At 34.6% G+C, this 24,760-nt stretch overlaps 1 protein-coding gene and 1 long non-coding RNA gene across 2 annotated transcripts; both read left to right on the top strand.

The window, feature by feature from the left end:
* Window positions 1-15,598: 15,598 nt before the first annotated feature.
* Window positions 15,599-18,654, top strand: LOC140045137 (uncharacterized). Its single transcript, XM_072089898.1, has 4 exons — window positions 15,599-15,938; window positions 16,165-16,260; window positions 16,743-16,830; window positions 17,226-18,654. Exons 1-4 carry the CDS (start codon window positions 15,894-15,896, stop codon window positions 18,053-18,055), a joined length of 1,059 nt encoding a protein of 352 aa, XP_071945999.1. The 5' UTR covers window positions 15,599-15,893; the 3' UTR covers window positions 18,056-18,654.
* A 4,001-nt stretch (window positions 18,655-22,655) lies between these two features.
* LOC140043797 (uncharacterized) lies at window positions 22,656-24,557 on the top strand. The gene is made up of 3 exons (XR_011844406.1): window positions 22,656-22,806; window positions 22,924-23,030; window positions 23,846-24,557. It is a non-coding gene; the product is annotated as an uncharacterized lncRNA (long non-coding RNA).
* The last annotated feature ends 203 nt before the right edge of the window (window positions 24,558-24,760 follow it).

Raw genomic sequence — 24,760 nt, 5'->3', positions numbered from 1 at the left:
ATACATGACTCTTGTGAAGATTGTTGCCATAGTGCGAGTCAACGAGGCACGCAATGCACGCAATGCATGCAATCCACGACGGTAATTCAACGGGAAAAATACCAACAAGTGCGAGCCTTCGAATAAAAAGCCTTCGTTAATATTTGTGTACAATTCATAAACATTTATGAATCACCTACCGTTAATGTAATTATGTTAACAATTTCGAATATCCAGATGCGACTTCGATGTTTACAGTTAATTTTAGGTGGTGCCTGGTCACCGTCTAAGAACCTAGCTAGCTAGCCTAGGCCCTATAGTTTACTGTAGCCCGCCCGCCGGAGTAGAGACGGGTATTCGCTGTATGTGGCCGGCGGGCCGGGGGACATTTTGAAAATAACAACTACAAGCGAGACCAACAAGAAGGGAGCAGCAGGCAGGCTTGACTTTATTTTAGTAGTAGTAGTAGTAGTAGTAGGGTATCTTTAGAACAACATAACATAAATAATGATTTTATTTTATTATTACTCCTCTCTAATGTTTCATATGAACATACTAATTTATATTAAATGTTTTATGGTGCCTCGCACTTTTGGTACAATAGTGCAGTTACACTTCGTACTGACTCGCTTGAATTGCAATTAACATGGTCACGTGGGCCGTTGACTCCATGGCTTGCAGTTTGTCAATACCCTCTTGTGAAAACTTGTCTAACGGCAGCAGGCCTACTACTGCTGGCAATGACCAACACCACATACAAACAAGAGCAATCCAAATAGATTAAGTTGATGATATACAAGCAGTGTATACAGCAGAGTGTTTAGGCCTAATTCGAAAGTTCCTTACTTTGGTTTGGTTTCAATTCCTTTAACTTTTATAGAGCATAATAGTACACACATTTTAAAATTTCTATGTGCAATTAAAATTCGTAGTTTGCTCAGTAAGTTTTCAAACAAAAGTTTGCTTGTGTAGATGCCTCGCCGAGTCTGATCACTCGGGTCTTTTTATTTTCGAATCCTATACTGTAGGACCTCGGGTCTCAGTTTCGACCACCCATAGAACACACAGGGACGTCCTATAGCAAAAAGGGGCCTCATGTCTTTGTTATATTTAAGCTCTAAAGGCGCCCGAGTCTGGGGCACGTCCCATTCTACCTTGGGTGTGCTGCCCCAGCTTAGTAAATCATCGTTATACTCAAATCCAACAGCTCTGCAATATTTTTCTAAAACTTCTTTGGGATTGTTGAGCAAATCTTCTGAATTTATAACTATTGGTTTTTTTCCGTCTTCATTTTCAAGGTAGCAGTATAGTTCCCAAAGTTCTTTATAGCCCAAATCATCTGAAAGATAACTAGCGAGTATGCCATCTATTTAATATGTTTTATGGTGCCTCGCACTTTTGGTACAATAGTGCAGTTACACTTCGTACTGACTCGCTTGAATTGCAATTAACATGGTCACGTGGGCCGTTGACTCCATGGCTTGCAGTTTGTCAATACCCTCTTGTGAAAACTTGTCTAACGGCAGCAGGCCTACTACTGCTGGCAATGACCAACACCACATACAAACAAGAGCAATCCAAATAGATTAAGTTGATGATATACAAGCAGTGTATACAGCAGAGTGTTTAGGCCTAATTCGAAAGTTCCTTACTTTGGTTTGGTTTCAATTCCTTTAACTTTTATAGAGCATAATAGTACACACATTTTAAAATTTCTATGTGCAATTAAAATTCGTAGTTTGCTCAGTAAGTTTTCAAACAAAAGTTTGCTTGTGTAGATGCCTCGCCGAGTCTGATCACTCGGGTCTTTTTATTTTCGAATCCTATACTGTAGGACTTCGGGTCTCAGTTTCGACCACCCATAGAACACACAGGGACGTCCTATAGCAAAAAGGGGCCTCATGTCTTTGTTTGGTCCCTGTAGAACAAGGCTCGGATCTCAGATTCGACCCCTATAGAAACACAGGGACCTCGGGTCTCTGTTTTGGCCCCTGTAGAACAAGGCTCGGGTTTCAGTTTCGACCCTTATAGAAACACATAGACCTCAGATCTCTCTTATATTTCGACCCCTATATTATAGAAAAAATGGTCCTCGTGTTTCTTAAACGTCATGAGATCTCAAAAGTTTCGATAGATAATCCAGCTTTCGTATATTCCAATATACGTGTCTCTAGACAATCAATTGTTCTGAGACTGAGAGATAGCTTATGATCTAAAGCCATTGTATACAGAAATTATCAAAGGTGTCGATCAAGTATTTACTTTACGAAAGCATTAACTCGTTTATCATGTAAGGTATGAATAGTCAAGAGATATAATAAATAGCGGTTGTATTTCTAGTGGCTTATTTACAAAAAACTGTACTCTGTCTGTCAACGGAGCTGAGGTCGTGGGAAATGCACACAAGGCGAGGACAAGCCTACCTATTGTGGGTCATTTATACGATAAGGGGAAAATAAATACACGCGTACGAGCGTGCCACATACCTGTACGGTTTGACACATCTGCTAAGGCATTCTCTGTTTACTAATTGTTACCTATGACATTAATTCGTAAGTTTTCTTACTTAATTAAAGCAATATTATGTTCGAAATGTAAAACTATATGATAATACAATTTTCCCCAAGATCCTGGGATGGGGATTTTTTTCTGACATTCTATATGGTATACTCTATCAGAAAAAAAAATTTTCCTATACTTTTTTCCCGCAAATGTGTATATTAACTGTTCTGCACTCAGGCTAACTCCTCTTTAAAAGAAACCAACAATATATATTTTTCAGTTACTTTTTGTTCTCAATTGAGAAAGTCATATTCTGTTTTCCTCCATCCATTATTACAATTTTTAATCCAAAATTTCAACATCAGTTTTATAAAAAAATTTTTTTTTAAACGGCGACGCCACAAATACCAATCAGTACAAAATACTGGGTGACACCTCATCGTTACGTCCACTGACAAATAGTGACTATGGTATGCAGCTAGTTTATTAAATCTAAAAGTAACTTCTACTAACATGCTCATATGTTTCTTATAAGGTCAAAAATCTTGTAAGCAAAAACTAAAGTGCTGTATTATCTCGTGTTCAATCATTATTTATTTTAAGGAGTAATATACCTCTCGCCGCACGATCCGTTCAGAAAGTCTAAATTAATTTAAATATCCAATTACGCCCAGAATTAACATTCGACAAACAGGTCGGTGTAATAATTTCTATACAATGATTATATAATATAATTGTATACAGTTTTTGATAAAGATGGTGTGATTGATTATATCAATGAAAACAAGGCTTTCTTATACCTAGGTGGCAATTCGATTTAAATCAACAAAAAGCATGAGTTCTATAATGTCTCTTTCTTCGCTATCAATCAGATCTTCAATGTGCCGACAAGAAAAATAATAATAATACAACGTGCTTTTGTCGGGTTTGTTTTGGATTAGACCTCCAGGGTAAAGGATTACCGTATTAAATAGAAACCATGTACAGTAGTTTAAAACGGTTGCTAATAATATAAAAACCTAGTTGTAATTAAAAAGACACCTTAAACTATGTTGGAACGGTTAATATCAAGCGTTTCATTTGCGTCATGTGTAAACGCGTTGGAATAGTGTAATGCCTGTTGTGAATGCGTTGATAACGATTTATTGGTGATGGTGTAGATATATGGATGTACTGTAGGCTACTGCATATTGGCTTAAAATAAATAAATCTATAGACATATCCAGTAGCCTAATGATATTTATTTTGGTAGGAGGCCACGGTAGTAATAGTAGTATATGAAAACGAAACAAACGAATTTCTGAACATAGCCTATTCTTAAAATTCGGCGCAGATCTATAATGTTAAAATTCAAAAAGTGCAATGTACCCAAGAACGTTATTTCACAACAAATAAATATTACCATAATAAAATCGCTTTGTTAACTTTACTACTACAGTAGTAGGCCTACTAAATAGCTGGCCTATTATTAAAACAGTGACATAACCTACATTTAAGCAGGGTCGATGTTTACCATGCTGACGCCCTCTGGAGTTGTTGTTACTACAAACTTTCCTTCAATATCTACTTCATCCACCACCAGCACCAACTATTTCATTAAACGACAAACACCAACACCTACTGTATCTTCAACCATAAAGACCGATGTACGGTACCTTTAATCATGGAGAAATCAGTTAGGATCCTAACTGATTTCTCCATGCTCCTTCCTAACTGATTTCTCCATGCTTTAATGTTGTGTTGCCCATTTTTCACGCATGCGTGACAGCGTACACCTTGCTTTTTCCCTTACAATACCGCAATTAGTAGGCCTACACATAACTACTGCATGGACATTTCGTAGAGTAATTTGACCATTATTACATCCACCTGAGTTATTGATAACTGTTTCTTTGATGGAAGAAACGTAACTGGGTAACTAAGCCTTGTCATCAGCGGATAGTAGTAGGCATATGCGCGAAGGGCGTCGGCAATAAAAGTTAAACTATGAGTAGGCCTAGTAACCACATTATCGGAAATTACGGTACAGAGACAATTGTATGTGTCATATTAACAGCAAACAAAGAGGAAGTGATAGTCTATTTGATGCGGTAATTTCCGTTTCACGAGGGACAGGGCCATGTTTGCTTACGTGTTGGATGATGGCTAGGCCTAGTTCCGTAGCGAGCGACTACGTAGCGCTAGCATATTTTTCTAGATCAAAGTTTTAATACTACGCCATGTAAGTCAAAATATTTTCTAGACTGCATGATGACGACTGGCATTGGCGTTAAAACCATGGAATGTCATGTTGCCTTTGGCTTACAAACATGTGATTTTATATTTCATTTTTTATTTTGTAGAATTTTTCTGAAGAATGTGTTTTACGCGGCAAATTTTTGTAAAGTTAATAATTATTGGTTGCAGACAACTTGACAACGAGCATTGGCATGTTTCGCGAAATTGTGCTGGTATATTTTGACATATTTTACTATGCCAAGTATATAAACTTAATAACATCAAGATAATTATATTTCTATTGATTGGAAATGGAATATAATGGCATACTTTAAGAAAACTTTTTTTCTAAAATGGAAGCAAGTAGGCCTAGTCATTAAACCGTCTTATTTCATATGAAATAAGAAATAAAATAAATCTTATTTATTGTATTCATGATATGAACATGGGATGGGCCAAGCTCCTGGGCAACCAGAAGAAAAACAAATCGCTAGTAGTAGTAAATAAGTAGGCCTACATTGTTTGCAAATCCCAAAATGAGTTTTTGAGCCAATTTTAGCCTGGTTTGTTTTTGCTCCTGGGGATCACCTCTAATTTCAGCCAGTGGACTCGCCGTCGTACCAAAATGTTGTGATATATCAAATAAAGGAATAAGAACGATTTTTGAGCCTGAAAAAAACCCGGTAAAAACATACGGTGATCTTTCAGAGCCTGGGGAAAAATTAAATGCAATTATGCAGCGTGGGGGAAATTCATTATATAAGCCTTTGTATGAAAACAAAATGCAGCTTAGGGGAAAATTCATATAACCCTTAACAAAATGTTCGAGATTTCGCGGTCAATTTTTGGAAAGTTAATAATTATTTGATTAAAAAAAATAATGTATGAAGAATACGGGTATGTTTTTGGAAATTATGCTGGTATTTATTTTGAAATATTTTATCACTACGTAACCGCGCAATGTTTACAACTGTATCATCAATCAACATAAGTAGGTTTAATAGTGTTCAAATTGAAAATGTATCTGTTTCTGTTATGACGGGTTGGCATAAGCCTAGAGTAGACTTGCCGCATAATATTTGGGATTTTTTTACGGCAGGAGTTTTGATATGTGTAACAGAAACCAGCTAAATTCAATTCGTATTTTATTGTTCTAATCCATATAATAAAATACCAATACAAGTAGAGTGGTGTACAAGTACCAGTCAATCTCAATTGGAACATTTAAAGATGCATTCCCTGAAAAAATCATTATTGAAAATGTTGTTTGAATATGCTAGTTTAATGTCACAATAGTTATCCACTTTGACCAAAAAGATATTTGAAATGAAGCGTTTTTCTGTAGGCCTAATAGGTTGGAATAATAAAGTAAAACCACAATAGGCATGACATGTAAATTACAAACGCGTGGTGGTGAACAGCCATTCTACATAGCAGCACTCAACACAAATGCGTCTATAGTATACATTATAAATAGCGCTTAACTACTTTACGTTAATATTTCATGAAGGCTGCTTCTCATTAGACCTCCATGGTAAGGTAACCTTCGCTACAAACATTCAGCGGTAAAATATATCAAGCACGCTACAAACGACACGTGACTATAAAGTCGGTTTCTTTTTTTATGGGAAGGTTACCTATGCACTTAAAATGATTGATAGAGGTTCAGTGATTTTCTTCGGTTCTCACGCCCTTGTGTCCCTTTGGAACTGCTCGCGCTCGTTTAGGGGTCTCGTTTCGGTTCCACACAGCTAGCTGTCAATTGTAGGATTTAAAATATTGAAGAGGAAGACAAATTATTTTACAAGTTACCGTCCGTTTAAAAAAACGAAAAACATTCCTTCACCTTCGACGTCGTGTCAATTTAAATGGTATCGTCTGCTGAACAAAATTCATCAATTTATTTTATTTATCTACAGTGATAGTTGTACAGTTCGAATAATATATCGCTTGTGATTGGTCAAATCACTTGCGTTGCGCTTACGTCCTTGCGTTGCATCGGCTTTATCTGCAATCTTTATTTATAGAACAATTAATAAGCAAACCTTTGGAAAAGAAAGAAAATAGTAAATTTTCTATAAAATGTAAGATATTGCAAATAAACACAATTTACGGTATAAATAAACATGTATATAGGCATACGTGATCAAATAAAAATACAAATAAAGTAGATAGAATATTAAAGGTATAACGATAATATAAAACAATTAATACAATAGTTAGGTCTACGCGCACAATTTTAACGCATATAAAGCACGCAAATGAACGCCTGAACGCTTCTGTATCACCATGCTTGAGAATGAAGGTGATTTCAAATGGGCACATTCCTGCACGCTTCTGCTGCCATGAAATATGACGAAGGGCGACTAGAAGAGTGTGGGAAAGTCCTCATTGTATAACTTTTTGGTTATCCAACACATCCCATGTGTCCACAAAAGCTTGGCAGGCGGAAAATATAGCATGCCATTTGGGTTAAATCACTGATGAGGCTTTTATCGGAGCTTGCTGTTGGACTGTCGTCATCAGCACGCACACAACAGGCGGTTAAAATCAACCTGACGAACACAAAACAATTTCGCGGGAAAAGTTGTTGGGTATAAGCCTAAATAAAATCGCGTTTGGAAAGCTAGAAAAAACGTTTCATTGTGATTTTGTTTTGATGGGATTGTAGTAGGCCTGTCTTGGCCTTAAAACATGCTGGGCGAATAAACATAGGGCCTAGGTTCTTGCTCTACTTTATGCCCCATACTGATTTGGCGCGTGGCCTAAGTGCTAATCAAATTGTGTTCCCGCCAAAGGTGGTCGTCTGCTAGGAAAGTCCCAAGCTATTTACTCGAGCATTTCTTCGAAATAAACTACTGTGATGAAGTACTGTGAAACGAAAGTCGTAAAGCATAACTACAATATAACACTCTCAACATCACCTATTAAAATATTGATTGTTTCATTTTGAAAATGAATTCATTCGTTTGTGAATAATGATATCCCATGAAATAGGTAAAAAAACACTTGTAATTTGTATTGAATGGACGTAGTAAAAAAAAAAGAACAAGAATACATTAGATAGAAAGTTAAACAATTTAAAAATATTACAGTATATCCATATATTTATTTTCAGCAAAGGAGCACACACCAGAGCCATTATATATATTATATAATGGCTCTGGCACACACCTTATGACAGCGCCCTCAAGTTTAAGTACAGTGTACTTGTTTGATCTGTTTTTTGCTAAACTGTTTTTTTTTTATTAAAAATGATTATAAAAAATAGTATTTCATATATCAATTTAAAATATGTTAACAGACTCAATTTTTTCTTAATTTTCTGCAATTTCATCCCGTGTGCGCTGTTATGTGTACTTGATTAGAGTACCTACCCTGGTTGTTTTATATAATATTTTACTGTACTAAGTAGTCTCTTTCAATTAATTAGATCCACCATTCACGCTCTCATTTGACTATGTGCAATGGCGGAATGCAAATAGTGAGTACTTGTAAACCCATATGTAATTCGGGTCGTGTAGAATGAACAATTGAGTGAATAAACTCATAAAGATTAAGTCAAATATCATTACCATTTTATTAGACCCAAATTAGACCCCAATATGATCCCAAGAGTTGAAATAAATTCCACAGTTCTGACCGCCTGGTATTTTGCAAAAACTGTTGACTGGAAAGACCTGACACGCTTTCAATACGTAAATGCGTTTCCATGGGGCATGAACCCGTTATTTGTTGACGCGTACATAACAGGAACGCGAATCCAATGAACACATTGCAGAATGCACGCGCACTGTACGTCGAATGTAGTACAGTATCAAAACCTTCACTATAGTTTTGATGAGTGCAAATAGACACCAAGCCCCCAATTCCTATTTGGCCACACACATCCAATTATTAAAATAAATAATAATAATGATAAAGAGAACAAAATATCCGTTTTTGGACACCTGTGATGATTAGCAAGGTGAGTCACGTGACAGGTCTTGGGTGATTATTTGCTTTTCCCATGAGTTTGAAGGTGATACGAATCTGACAAATACAGTCAACAAACACAAGATATCAAACGGGTGACGACCCTGAATTGTAGGCATATTATAGTTGTAAGATAAAACAATAATCGTGTAGGCCTATTGTTGTTAATTCAACCTGTCGTGTGTAGTTACCTACCACGCGAGTAAAAACGATTTGATTTTATGATAGCGACGGAATTAGGTTAAATTTGAACACCACACAAATCCCGACACAAATCCACAATTATTGCTTCATATTTTGGTTATCTATAAAATAAAATAATAAATATTTCTGTATCGTCATCATAGATTTCCGCCCACAGTGAGTGTTTTCAACAGGCCTAGGCCTGCTGCAATATGTTATAAACTAACTCGTGACGACAATTTTCGCCAGATAGTCCTCACCAGAAAATATATTATTTTGATATTTGCGTGTGAATTTTGATAAGCGCTTCTAATATGTGTCAGAATCTAACTGGTATTGCTTATTTGTTTAATTTAGTTAAAAATCACAATTAACATACTGTAGGCCTATTAATATTCTCAAGCCTGTTATAAGATATGGATATAAAAATCTATTTTTAGACACTGATGACATGCATGCAAAGTAAATTCGAATTTTCTAAAGTTGGAATGCTCAATTTGTACATGCCTACTTATGTAAATTTCGCCTCTAAATGTTCAAACTATATGTTGAGTGTTTTTAGGCGCGAAGTGAAACCATTACAAAACTAGAAACGTTGTTAGGCCTACGGGTAACGATTTGGCAGGTAGAAAAGCGTGGGAAAACGTTACTCGAATATCCCAACCTGAATACTTATTGATCCGAATAACAATCGAAATGAAGCTTGGCATTGTTACGATTTGATGGATGTTGAGTGTGTCCTTAAAGTATTAATAGATAGCACCAGGGTTACATACAACGGCTTCATCGATTGGACCACAGTGGGCAAAAATTGGACAATACAATACACACGAAATGATTGATTCACCAACACTATACTTTAGGTTCTAGGTCAACAGAAGATCGAGTTATTTGTTGCACCCGGACAGGCCCCCTAGACTGTTATCAATAAATGTAAAATCATTCTTTCATCTCTCAATATTGTAGTTTAAAACTTATCTGCTGGTTGTTATACGTGCTCAAACAAACTCAGGAAAAAATGAAAACTATATTAAATTTAAACGATGAACGGTGACCACTCTTGTTCTTGGCTCAACAAATTGATTTAATCTTATAAACATAATTTTATCATAAATGTCAATGCACTACAGTTAAAAAAATACAAATCACAAATATTCAAAGAAATTTATAATACACATTTTCAGCTAAGCAGTTGATGGACAAATTAAAAGTTCACACATGATCACAGAAACAATAATATAATAATTATATCCTGAATTTATATAACGCCTAATGTTGTGAAACCTCTAAGCGCTGAACATTATTATCCCTGTCATTTTTTTTATGGAAACATACTCGCATAATGCGCAAAGTTGTGTTTTGATCTAACCGGGCGAAGAGAGGAAAACGTAAGTAAAGTATCTTGTCTAAGGATACAATATATACGGCGAGAGTTGGATTCGAAAATCGATCTCACGATCAGATGTTTCTTGAGAGAGTGAGGATAAAAGAATTTTTTTTTTCAATTATACCGAACATAATACTGTATTACGTACGGTATATAACCAATTGTGCGTTTTTTTCTCGATAGAACATCAACTTTATTTAACTACGAAGGACCAGCGATAAATAGAAAATGGCTACACTCGTTGCATAGTCTGTCTGATTTGCTCTAATGGGAACGAAAAACAAGCACGTACCCATTTTCTGTTACAATAAAACAATAAATTTTCCTGTCAAAGAAAGATACAACGGCACAATAAGGGATTAATTAAATTTGAATCACCCAGGACAATAAAAACGTCGAAAGGTCATAGAGAGGCTACTTAAGCTTCTAAGAAAATAAACTGTTTTTGATTTTTAGATATACAGTAATTACTGCATTTGTTTGACGTGATATAAATACAGTTACGTTTATATAAATTGTTTAAATTTTAGTAGTGTACATGATCTTAAAATGAAGTACTTATAACTATTTTTAGAGCAATCCATTTTGAAATAAAATGTAAATTATCGTAATATATTCTTACGTTTTTGTTTATGTGTGGTGTTTTGCGCGCCAAGCTGTCATTTATTTGGAAATAAAGATACAGTACCTTAGTTTGAAACTATATACTAAGATATCTCTATTAATAAAGATAGTGGTGATGTTAACAAATTTACCGATACAATACGACGATTTTCATTTTCTGAATAAAACATTTTTTACATTGTTTTATCATCGCTACACATTTAATGATAATTATATAATAATAATAATAAAATCGTTTCTTCAGCAATATTTATTTTCATTTTTTTTTAGGATGAAACTATAGCAGAGGAAGTTTTGTTAAATGTCTGGAAAACAGAAAAAAAAATTATTTGCTGGATACTAGGACAGTATCGTCTTGACAATAATGTTATGTTGAGTACAACAACCATGAATTAATTATTTAAATAACTACTCCTTGCAACAACCCTGTCAATAAAGCCACATTTGATAGAATAGAATTTTAACAACAACAATAGAATTTTAACAAAAACAATAGAATTTGAACAATTTCATCGAAAATAAATTTTGAAAATGTTAAGCGCGCGTACGCATGCGTTACATGCGCTACGCACGTAATTGTATTGCCATATGATGATTTATGCCCGGAAATTGATGAGTACCAAATTTTATTTAATTGTGATTCATGGTTGTGAAGATATGATTACAAACGTGATTTCGTTAAATCGTGCGTACACCGCGTAATTTTTTATTGCGCACCGTGAAAACATAACCACATCGATTCCTGGCCATAAGGAATATACTGTGAAAAATTGACTTAGCTAGATTAAACTGATATCAAGATAAGGTCAGAAAGCGATAAAACGCATAGTGATACGGGACCGACAGACAGACAGACCGACCGACCGACTGATCGACCGACATAGTGAACTATAGAGTCTAAACTAAACTAAAAATAGAAGAGTACTTACATTTGATAAACGACAATATAGAGTTATTTAATGAGGACTGGAAACTTGTTAAACTTCTGATTTTATAAGATTTTATTTTGATAAACCAAGACGAAATTTATTGTCTTGGGTAAATGGAGAACTAAGAAGATATACCTTTTACATTGTTTGCTTTTGCCTTTTGAGAATTTAATTTATTTTGTTTTTGCCTCATGTCACCGCTGTGTCGGTTTTGTTTTTCTTTTGCATATTTATACTTAATAAAGAAAAAATATAAAAAAAACAAAAATAAAAAATAAAACCACATTCACACGATCCGTTTTCTCGGAACGGAAGCCGGGGCCGTCCATTATGATTTTCCATTGTTTAACCAGGAAAGCGTCCCTGGTTCAAAACCGTCGTGTGAATGCAACGTTACCCATGTCAATAATTGAATTTTCAATTGAGCTTACACACCTGATGATTTTCTTTCAGTAGCGTATCTTGATGAAGATTCAATATTCTTAATAATTGGTCCAGTAATTGGAAATTTTAATTTATTTTGGCAAGGCAAAACCAGTAGTATTTTATGGATAAGATATTAAGATGAATAAAATCAAAACATTTAAACAGGCTATTTTTTGTATTTTATTGAGGCTTCCATATTCCTATTTGGTCAAAGTGAATAACCAATGGAGAAGATTTTGTATTTTTAAACATTGTAAATAAAGCTACAAACCACAAGGTGATGGTTTTAGTTGTTATAAGTTCAAGAGTATTAATTTCTCCTTTATTAATTGGAAATTGGGCTTTTCCTTGGCACTACATAAATAAATTTCTTTTAAAACAGCATAATACTTATATTAAAGTGAAACAAATTAAAGATCATGATAAAATATCTTCCTAAACATTGTTAGATATAATTATTTTCTTTTATGTTTCGATATTTTACAAATTCTTAATTCTTCAAACTTTAAAAGTATACTTATAGAAAATTAACGTGTTTTTTAAGGGTAGACTTGATTATAAATTATAATTAATAAATATTACCTGGAAATGTTTTTAGGCCTACTTGCTTTTTTGTTTCTTTTTCAATATTGTTTGAGGTCATGATATTTCCACTTCTAATTACGCATGCGCATCATCCGGGTCATTAAGCTTAATCTGTATTTAAAAAGTATAATTGTATTAATTGTGTTTATCTTTTTTCGGTGATTGAATAAATATTTGTTTAAATTGATTGAATTATAATCTGGAAAGAGTAAGATTAAAATATCATTCTTCAAGTATTAAATCGTCAAATATATCAACCCAGATATCCACGATCAACCTAACACCTCAATAATCATCATAACCCCTAAATAATCAACCTAACTCCTATATAAACTGAACATAAACCTCTAAATAATCTCTTCCATTCAGTAAACGATGGATACCGAATAATGCATATTTGAATTGCTAATAAATATACGTGCTTTTTAGAGAGTTCTATGCGCAATTCTATATAGGTGTTCTTTAATGTATTTCGAGGCATATCTAAAGTCGCTATCCAATCGGGTTTGAACTATACAATGAAAGCTGCAGTGGTCTAATGGTTAGGACATCTGATATCAAACAGAAGGTCCGGGTTCGAATCTCGATTGGGGAAACTTTTTCTCATTCTCACAGATTTCCTCATCTTATCATTTAAAATTTTAGTATATCACCGAGCGGTTTGGAGTTAATGTTCTATGCCTGTTGTGTTTATAATACAGTAAATAGTTTGTATTTTGTGTCTCGTTTTCCGTTATTAATTAAAACACTGTAACATGAGCCTACTGTACAATCTATTCTACATTGAATCATAATTAATTTAAGTTAATCACTGCTTTTCACTTGGAATTCACAGATTCCCTGAATTTTATATCCCGGTATCATTCATAGGCAAAATATGAAATACAGTGTCATATACAGTATCTATCACAGGCTTAGGCTGTGTAACCTAAATTACTCTGATCCATGTTTCGCAAATGAATTTGCCTATGATTTGCCTATAAATTATTATAGCATGGACCAATTCATAGGTCCATGAGTATACAGACCTACAGTACAGAGAATCGGTTAATTGAAATTCACCTATCTGGCGATATCTCTATAAGTTCAGAAAGCATTTCTGAGCTGTTATCATTATTTTTATTCGGAACATGACCACTTCACAGGATGGGACAGTCAATGAACACATGTCAATGAACCGGATCAAATCACTAATTACTCCCTTTCATCTTTTGGCAATAGTTGGTCGATGACGTCATATGGGAAATATTGAAGATTTGGCCGATAAATGTTTTACATAAAACTTTTTTTATGAACGTTCGAACCGACGAGGTTTCATTAATTTAACAACAGAATAAGGAAAGAACATATATAATCCGCCACACTCATCCAAATATGTTACCGTTAAATATATCGAATTTCAATATAATTATCATTATTAATATTGTATTTTATTATTTTGTAGGCCTACATTTTTTTCATTTTTACGTACTGTTTTACTATGAGAAATTGTTGGAGTGAACAGTGACAAGACAATAGTTTGGGCTCACCATGAGTCTGTTGAAGGACAGAAATATGATAAACTCTCTATTACCGAACTGTATTGATATATCATACCCGGTCGTATATTGCAAATGTAATTATAGCCTATAAGAGTACAGTATTTAATGACGTCGTTATTTCTTGGACCGTTAGACCAGGGTACAACTCCCTGGTTAGACTATGGCTGCAACGTAGGCCTACGCATTATATTGTGGAGTAAATAAAATGATATAACATCTGTAGGCCTATTGACAATGTATTTCCCCCCATGTGTGTACAAACCAAATTTTAGTAGGCCTATAATTTGCTTTCATCTCATCAGAAGTCTTTCTTTGCATTCATGTTCACATTCATTCTTTATTTAATTTTATTGAAAAAAAAGAGTAAAAATAACAAACAGTACTTGACATGAAAAAACAAAGTCCAGATTCTATAGGCCTACTATTTATGTCGAATGAAATTTTCTTTTTCGTTATTTAATATTTAACTGTTTGGTGATACGATTTTCCAGCATCTCTACTCTTTATTTATCCTTTGATGTTTGTTCCAACTTGTTAACATTATTTGTTACAAATAACGTAAATAAATGAAATCTGAAACTGTATTTTTGTACACATAATCATTTTTTTATTGTTCTTCTGTAACAAAAATCAATTACCCCAACCCCAATGTCTTTAATTTGTTCTATATTTGTGGGAGATCACAGCATGTGAAGGCTATATACAGGTGTTTTAAGGTAACCAAAATGTCTACGTTCATAATAACAATGGATAAAATGTTCTAATGTCAATATATTGCTGTTAGAAAAGGTTTGTTTAAAACCATAAGACCGATGAATAGTAATGTTATTATATGAGTACCTGTTAATATTATTATTATGGCGCCTTTGATTAGTAGATTTAAGAATAATGTCCCTTCGGGAACCAGAATACCTCTGATTGTTTACATACGGTTGACTGTAATAGATTAAGTTTACCAAAAAGTGGGCGGAGTTTTCCCATGCTTAGGATTTCAATGGACACCGTACTAACAAAGCCTGGCACGTGGTTCTGACACGTTATAGTCTGCCGTGAGTAGCTGTATGCCTTTACAAAGTCAACTGTCAACATTGATTACCTAGGTGTTCGTACGTCAACGAAAACATTTAACCAATCAGCGAGTGCGTACGAACGGTGACTTCTGATGAGTGTCCAATGAGAGTCGTGCGTGAGAGTTTGATAATACTCGATGACGAGTGAACAGATAAGCCCCTAATAACGACAAGCTTATTGGCCATGAGCATTGGAATGCATACCAACGAGCGTGAGAAACCTGAAGTTATATCGTTCACACGAGCCAGGCACTCGCACAACATGTTAACCTGCTGAAAAGGGCCAAAAAGTTACCTCGGCACATTCCCTTACAGGATCATTGTTGAATAGGGTTTCACCGCGTAAACACCTGTACGCGCTCTGGTCGTACGTCGTCTGCTTCTCATTCCGATACACTAGTATTGTATTATCGTTGTGGATTTCATTTTTAAGTATCGAACTTTTCCGACTTGTTGCATATTTTTTTTTATCATTATGCCTGTGGATAATACCAAAACCAAAACATCAGAAGGAAGAAAGGTACTTTTTTTTCTATTTCTTTTTTAAAACAAGTTTAATCATCATTTTATAATAGTAATACCAGCAAAAGAAGGAGTTGTTATTTATTACAAGTTTTCTTTATTTTTTTTTCTTCGTATTATTTTTCAATTATTTTTTCTCAATTCTTTGCAACTTATAATTATTTTTTATTCATTAATTTGTTTTATTTATAATTAATTATTAATTAGTTGTTTTATTTTTGCAGTCTTCCAAGCCATTGATGGAAAAAAGACGAAGAGCTAGAATCAATGATAGTCTTGGTCAACTAAAAACTCTAATATTGGAAGCTACAAACAAAGATGTAAGTTTATAATAAAAATCAAATAATTAATGAATGGTTTTAATAATTTCAGCTTTTACTAAACAAGATTTTTTGTATGTTTGTTGTACACAAGCAAATTTGTAAGCTTCAATGTAAATTTTAGATCATATTTCAATCATTAATTAATACTTAATTTTAAAGTAGTAATTCCATACTTGTATTTTTTTTTTCGAATTCACAATCTCTAGTTTTCCCTCGTAATTCTCTTTTATAAACCCAGTTCAAATGTTGGCGAGCACTCTTGCGCTCCATACGTGTTACGTAATACTATTGTGTTAGTTTGTTAAGGTGTTTGTCCTGTTAATTAATCAAATCGCTAGGGGTTTCCAATTAACACATAACCTCTTACTAAGGATTACAACGTTTACCTCTTCTTGTGATGCACTCAAACGATTGTAACTGCTTAGATACTTTGATTACAAATATCTGATGACTAATCACTCGTCTGTTTGTTTTTACAGAGTTCCCGCCATTCTAAACTCGAAAAAGCAGATATTCTTGAGATGACTGTCAAGTACTTGAGGAACATGCAAAGGCACCAAATAGCAAGTAAGTTTGCCGCTTAAATTTTAATTGGATAGTATGGTTTCTTGGCGCTTGTTTTGTAACACTCTGTTCTTTAAAAAAAAAACAACCTACCTACAGTACCCAAGTAGTTTAACTCACAGTGGCCAATCATATTATCCACTAATCAAACTTAAGTGAGATATTTAGTATTTCACTTAGCCTAAGTGTGATTTTCAAATACGGCCACAGGAGTACAGACATTCTTTTATGGTCAAAATAAAACTTGACTGTAATTGAAAAATGGATTTAAGATATTATTACATTACCAACTCGTCTTGCTATTACAGTATTATAATAATTGAATTAAAAAAGTAGTCATCATGTTTGATCATTTTTCGAGGAAGTTCGATTACTAATGTTGTTATTTTCGTTTATAGGTGCCTTAGCAACAGATCCTACTTTACTGGGTAGGTACCGTGCTGGGTACAACGAATGCATGGGTGAGGTCTCCAGGTTCCTGAACTCTGCCGAATTAAATTCAGACGTTCAAACCAGACTAATAGGACACTTAGCATCTACATGTCGTTCTCCCTCCAGCCAATCAACCACTTTCGCAACCGCTACGCAGAATATGAACACTGTGCAAACCACTGCACCCATATCCACCAGAAGTGTAAGCCCACAGCATCCAGTACAAGTCCAGTTAACGACGCAACAAGTATCTAGCGCCACCAACGTTCAAACAGTTACTGTTAATCATAGTAAAACACTTTTAAACAACAACGTTGTAACAGATTCAAATGTCGCTCGAGTTGTTTCTGGAATTCCAATTGGACTCCCAACTGGTGAAATCACCGTTGTTCTACCTCCACAAGCAGTTACAAACGGACAAATACCAAGCCATTTTATTCCAGTTTATGCTCAAAATACACAAATGTTAACACCATCATCGCTTGGTTCGCCATCGTCGTCGCTTGGTAGTCCAAACTCATCTCTTCAAACACCAGCTGTGCAATCAAAGAACGGTTTAGTAGACAATCGGTTCTCATCGTATCCCCACACAAGTACGTCCCCGGTTTTAATTGCAAACCAACACCAAACACAAGGACCAATGTCGGTGATACTTCACCCTCAACCACCAACATCCTACACAGTAGGAACACTACCACAGCAACATCCTGTCGTTGAAGAAAAACCCGCCAAAATGATCGTCTGCAATCCACAACCGCAGGCGTCGGCAGAAAGCATCTGGCGACCGTGGTATTAGAAACTTTTGACCAATCAAAAACATTTCCAAAAACGATACATTCGAAAACGTTTGTTAATATGTACTATAAGATAATTTATATTTTTACGAATATTCAGAGCATGCGAGTGTTTAAAATGCATTGTTGTGATAATATAATTTTGTTTTGTATTCATCCAATGTGTGTGTTTCCTTGTTTTTTAAAGCTTTAAATCAATGTTTGAAATATAGCATTGTCGTTTACTGCTAATCACTATTTATCTATGCAAAATATTAGCTTTTAAAGTTTAAATCAAGCTTCCATTTCTACTTGACCAAACTCTATGCAAAGAGACTCGTCTTCCATTCTGCGTTTACTTTTGTTATAATTGAGTTTTGTTTAGATTTTCAATTGTTAAGATTCGTTCCATACGGTGAAATATATATTAGGTTTTATCTTGACCAAACTCTATGCAAAGAGACTTCCATTATTTTTGCGTTTTAAACTATACTTGTGTTTGAGTTTGTTAATCATGTTCGGGAATTTTGTTGAAAGTTTTACTTGCTAATGTTCGTTTCATACTGAGAATAATATATATATATATATATTTGTGATAGTCAATTTTAGAAGATAAGTATTGACATCTTTAAAAAAAATAAAGAAATATATAAAAATTAAAACTGGTTTTCATTGTATTTATTAACAATTCGTTTTAGCGGAAGTTGTACTGTATTACTTTCCAACATCTCATCTAGAACAGGATGTACTGTACTGTATAAGTGATGAAACCTGACGATGACGCAATCGTCCCAATCCCGGGACATTTCATAATCCAATGCTGATGCTGTTTTCCATTTTCTCTAGTAACAATTTGCATCGTCCTTCGGAAAGGGACGTTGAGCTGTACGGTAATTCTTAATCTGTTATTTTATATTCCGATTATCGATACTGTATCTTCATTTCTCCAGAATCATAGCAATACCTGTATTTGGTAATACACATGTATCTCCTAGTGTAATATACCATAACCAAACGCTTAACATAACCTTACATGATACTACAGGCAGCAACACACGTGATACAAATGATATGCATGCTGTACAGTATTACCAAATATTCTTATGATACAGGGCCAATAGTACAGGTATACAGCACTGAAAATCGCGTAATTTTATTAGGTAACACTAAAGATGGTCCTATTGATGTCTCATCAGTTTTAGCTATTCACTTTAAATGTATCCTTCACAAGGGAATATAATACACTAAAGTTTCTGTTAAAAGTCATTGTAGTTACTTTGTTTTATTTCTGCGATTCCTTGTACACTATTATGCAATATTGTAGGTATTTTTATATCCAGTTAGTACGCCATACCAGTCTGCGTTGCGTTTCTGATTTTGAGCCAAAAGTACTATACGTATAAAACGTCATGTGTGCCAAAATTAATATTTTTCAATAATATTAAGTCGAAATACAGTCTAGATTACGAGATACGCACCAATTATTGTAGTACAGGTATTTTCTTGGGCCTAATTATCAATACTATTTGTTGGGTTAAGAAGGACGCATTTCCAGACAACTTCTCACCGCAGATGCCACACAGACACGGACCAGTAAAATAAAAACAGAAAATCACAATTCTGTCTGCGGTTTTGTTGCAGAATATCAAATTTTAAATGATAGGAAGAAAGTTCAGTTTACTATTTATTACGGTAGATGGACTGGCAGATTGTATATAAAATAAAGTTCTTTTTGACGAAGTACAACTTCATGGGCCTATGTGTTGGCCCTGTCAGAAGCAATGTCATATTTCAGGAGGACAATTATCTTTTAAGTGTAGGCCTACAAATTTCGAAATACATAATATAAATTCAGCGAAGGAAGAGCCAGATAACCAACTGACAATCAGATCATCAAATAAACTGGAGCTTCGTTACAACATTCTTAAAAAAATATGGACGTTATAGTCCTATGTCTGATTTTGCGAAGTTATGCACTGTAAAAAGTATGCATACTACTAAGTTGACAAGACAAACATGGGATGGGCACCGTACGGCCTACTAGTACTAATGGATTAATAAATGTATCGGTACCAAGAATAGGTCTAGGATCCATGGTATAGGCCTACCGTGTATAGGTGTAGGTCAACATCGAAAAGGATGTAAAATACCCATCGGAGATGGGTACTAACAAGCGGACAGATTGAAGAATAATTGCTAGAGAAATAAGTAATTCTTCTAATAATAGAGATAATATAACATTTAACTAGTACGGTACCATAGGGCTTCGGTGCCAAGATGGTACGGAACTTTTACATCCAGGATTGGAAGTCACTACGAGCGACAAACTGCTGACGTCAAAAGGAAATAATGACCAAAATCGCTTAGAATAGTACGGCAAAGGATTAAAACTCCATCAATTACATACGCCTACACCAGACGATTTTACAACCTTTCATACTTGAGTTTAGATAGTAGTCTACGTTCAATTGTTTTTAAACATAAAACTTGCCTACTGTTTATTTTAAAGCCGTGGTCAAGATTTTTTACGTGGAGCTCTTTTCCATAAAAAGGGGCATGTAATATACACCTACACAGTTCTTATATGATTAAATATTTATTATCATAACAATCATAGAAATTACAGATCGTGGCCAAAAGGCCAACTTGCAAGTAATTTGTGAAAAACATAGGCCTAAAATTCACATGATTCTTTTGATTAAAAATATGTGTAGGCACGACCGAATCTAAATAAAGGGAAGAAAGGCGCAAATAGTTCATAAACCAGTGACATTGTTTGAAAGAAAACAAATGAATAGGCCTCCAAAATACGTCAAGTCTTATTAAGATGTTTTGAACTGGCTTGACATTGTAATAAAACAAAAGTGAATGACGATAATAATTCTATCAAACAACCGCCTACACAATACCGTAGGCCTACTTCTGATTTCATTCAAATGACGATCGCAGACAATCTGTCATTTTAAAAATCAGTGTTGTCATCTTTTCAACAAGGACCCGTTACAGATTGAAATAATTGATATTAAGACGTCAATGAAAAGATTGTTAAAAAGAAATAGATATTGAACAGTGTCTCTTTATATAAATCTACAATAGTTTTTCTATTTTCGCTACACTTGGAATATACATGTGTTATACTAGGGATTATTTGTGTTGCTCCATTACTATGCAATGTACAGTACTGAGCTATCAGTTTTCCACTAGATCCATAGATTACGTATCACAGGAAAGAAAAACGAATAGCCTACTTGAGGAAAGGAAAGTAAACAACAACGAAAAATTTACATAAACTACAACACAAAATGAAAACATTTTCGGAAATGGCGTTTACTATACTTAGGCTCCTTCTGAAGCTAGGCCTAGACCTCTATACGGGTAGGCCTATGTAGAATTGTTTAAGCCTACTGAGATTGAGAATTAGGTATGTTTTATAGAAGCAGCGTAGGCCTAGTCGCGTTGAAATCGCCGGAAATAAACTCTAGCTAGGCTATCAAATACATATATTAAAGAGGCCGAGGAGTTAAAAGTTGCGATATGAAGGAATGCATTATGGGAAAAGTCTTGCACGTCACATGCACAAAAAGCAATGGGAAAACTCATCTTACGCATGCTTAAAGCCCCATTCCCTACGTTTTTTAGATCTAATTTAAGATCACAAACTATATTTAATGTAAAAATAATACTATATGGTCCTATTGCAATAACTTTTTTCGTCTTTAAACGGTTAAAAATGTGAAAAATAAGTCGATTTTAATAATTATAGCGGCCCGCTATAAATCCCAAAATGCATTGCGCGCGGATTGATATTTTTGTTTTTCACCTGTAATTCGCCCACTTTTCGATCGATCGTGAGGCCAAAACAAATGGAAGACTCCTAACTTTTCAGCGAAAATACCGGGTTTTCCCCAATTTGTATCAACGGAGTCTGGCAAAAATAGAAAGACAATTAATGCAGCAACTATACAACGTCAGGCTAGGTATAGGCCTATAGCTAGCGTACGATGTTCGCACGTTACCGATGTTTACCAGCTAGGCCTACAAAACTAAGCCTAGCCAGGCTAGGCCTAAGACCGTCCACGAGAGGTCGATCGCCGCGAGCTACTTAGGTAGTGCATTGTTTCTCACTTTTTATCATAATTTACCATAAAACGTACATTTAAGACAAGGAATGACATGGTTTAATGTTTTTAAAGTGATATATATGTATTATTTTCCACAAAACGTCCAAAATTGCAGGGAAGGGGTCTTTAATTATAAATGCTATGAATAGAACTGAAGGAAGGAACATTAACATTTCTAGAATCTAGATTCTGTGAAACACATGCCTAATTAGTTCACATATTGCAATCCTTTTTAAACAATAATTTTCAAAAGTTTACACACAGTAAAAATACGGTACAGTAAGGTAAAACAAACGTTATCGTTGGTGGCGGTATAACGTGTTTTTAACAATCATTTATTTCTCCACCAAAAAAAGTTTTTCTTGGCAACGCATCAAGAAGTTTGTGTACTTGGACGAGTACGGGATGGATTATAAGAGAATTATGAAATACTTAAATACCTGTCACGTGACCTTTATTTGTTGCAGGTCGTGGGAAAGTGGTTTCTGCTCCCTGTAGGAATGTCCCGAATAACTTACCTCACAGGCACCTAAAGTCAAACGATATAAATCATTAGTGAGCAGCAGCATAAGTTTGTTTCTCAAGTCAGCACCAAACGTAACAACGGTGATTTTTTTACTGTGTGGAATGACGCCATATATAAGTTATTTCAGGTCTAAAACGTGTTTCATGAAATACTAATACTGTACATATTACTGTATTATCTGAAAAATCAGTAGTGGAATAAATAATGGGGTTGGCGATTTTAGGTTTATTTTATTTTTCAGTAGGCTTCCAGCACCTTACCAAGTGTTTGAATTATAGGCTTACAAAACTACACAAAGCAGCGATTAGGAGCTACAAAAACCCATGGGTTTTATTGTCAACTAGCATAAGAGTGAGTGAATTTCTTTCTTAATACTAGGCCTAAAAGCAACATTGATAAATATTGCCATCTGATAAGGAGGTAAAATCCCGAGATGGCAACTGTTCTTCCCTTTACTACTTATAGGCCTACTAGGCCGGGTACTAGGCATAAAACACATTTTGGATTATCCTTAAGGAGGTAATTTCCCAGCGGTTTTCTCCTCGGCAAACCTGAAGCAATCGTTCTTTAATTTAATATATAAAGAAAAAAAGGTTTAGTTCATCAATACAAATCATTTTGGGCGTTAAAAACATGTGAGTGTGTGCCGTCTATAACCGTTCTACTCCGCGGCCATCCGAGCGCTGAACTTTTTTAATGGCCTTGGATTAGGCCTAACTTTAGAAAAATTGCTAAAACAAGTAATGAATGTTTTGTATTCGTTGAATGGTAAGAATTTCGTTGAAAATCTGTTTTAAAAGATTAATAGAGGAGAAAAATTGTAATGTTACTCTTTTCCCTGATGTTACCAAAGAACGGTCAATCTTTCAACTCATGATGAATAAATAAAACTCTTCATAAACACTGAGCCATGTGGCCTATATGCATATTTACTGTTTGGTGATGTAAAGGTTTTGTATACTAAAGCTTGGTTGTCACTAGGACGAAACGTAAGGACGTAAACGCAACGCAAACGTGTTGACCAATGACAAGCGACAGTTCGAATAATCCATCGCATCGCTTGTGATTGGTCAACTCACATACGTTGCGTTACGTCCTTGTCTTTCGTCCCAAGTGGAAACCAAGCATTAATCATCATAATTATCTTAATACCATTTATATCCTAGGTATTTGTATGCAATAATGTGTAAATGTAGGCCCACCTCTGCTGGGCTAACTTGAGAGGAATGCGTGTTCTTGTTTTAGAACGTGATTGGTCAAAATGGAATCACATGATTGCCGTTACGGAGTTCCAAATGTTACAACGGATCGATCGGCCATCATTGGTGATGGTGATGATTAAAACATATTATTATATAAAAGCAACTTTGAATAGCAAAATAATAATAAATGTTTATTTGTAAAATATATATAAAGAGCAGAGAGAATTGAAGATGTATTGTCCCTCAAAATCTTGAAATCAGAATAGGTTATTTTGTAGTTTAATAACATTAATCACTTTAATTTTTCACTTATAAATGACATAATAAATGGTTAAATTGAACCGAAAATCCATTGCCTGGCAGCCAATTTGACTATTTGTTGCTTTAAAATACAGTTTTTTCAGGAAAATTACAGTTTTTTTCAAGAAAAACATTTTTTTTAGATCCATTTTTTGGTATAAGTGGATAGCTATTATGTGACATTAAAATAGCATATTCATCAACAACCTTTTTAGAAATTATTTTTCAGGGGGACAATACACTTTAAAGTTATAAAGAGGAGCAAGAGTTAAGTGTCATATTGTAAAATCTCATGTTCCGAGAGGGGTCAATAGATTAATAAAATGATATAAATGAATGATTGAGATTTGTTTATTTTTTATTATAAAGCTCTCTGTCTACACATCAAACTGTGACAAAAAAAAGTGATGTGCCCATAATATGGAAATGATGATGTCATAACACTACCATATTTGTGCATATCACTTCCATATTTGGGCACATCACACTTTTTTTTATAGTGTAGACAGAGCTTAAAACAAAAGACAGCATTTGGTCTGTTTCACTTGTTGTCGATCGCCGGTAATTGAAATAGGTTAT

Source organism: Antedon mediterranea, chromosome 3 (genome assembly GCF_964355755.1).
Source record: "Antedon mediterranea chromosome 3, ecAntMedi1.1, whole genome shotgun sequence".
Classification (NCBI taxonomy): domain Eukaryota; kingdom Metazoa; phylum Echinodermata; class Crinoidea; order Comatulida; family Antedonidae; genus Antedon; species Antedon mediterranea.
The sequence above is the reverse complement of the archived record's forward strand: the minus strand, read 5'-3'. Positions and strand labels throughout refer to the sequence as shown.

Bases quoted from the DNA above. Each gene is read 5' to 3' on its own strand.
- LOC140045137 (XM_072089898.1), top strand. From the start codon at position 15,894: ATGCCTGTGGATAATACCAAAACCAAAACATCAGAAGGAAGAAAG. The intron at 15,939-16,164 runs GTACTTTTTTTT...TTATTTTTGCAG, and splicing joins AAACATCAGAAGGAAGAAAG to TCTTCCAAGCCATTGATGGA. The intron at 16,831-17,225 runs GTAAGTTTGCCG...TTTCGTTTATAG, and splicing joins GCAAAGGCACCAAATAGCAA to GTGCCTTAGCAACAGATCCT.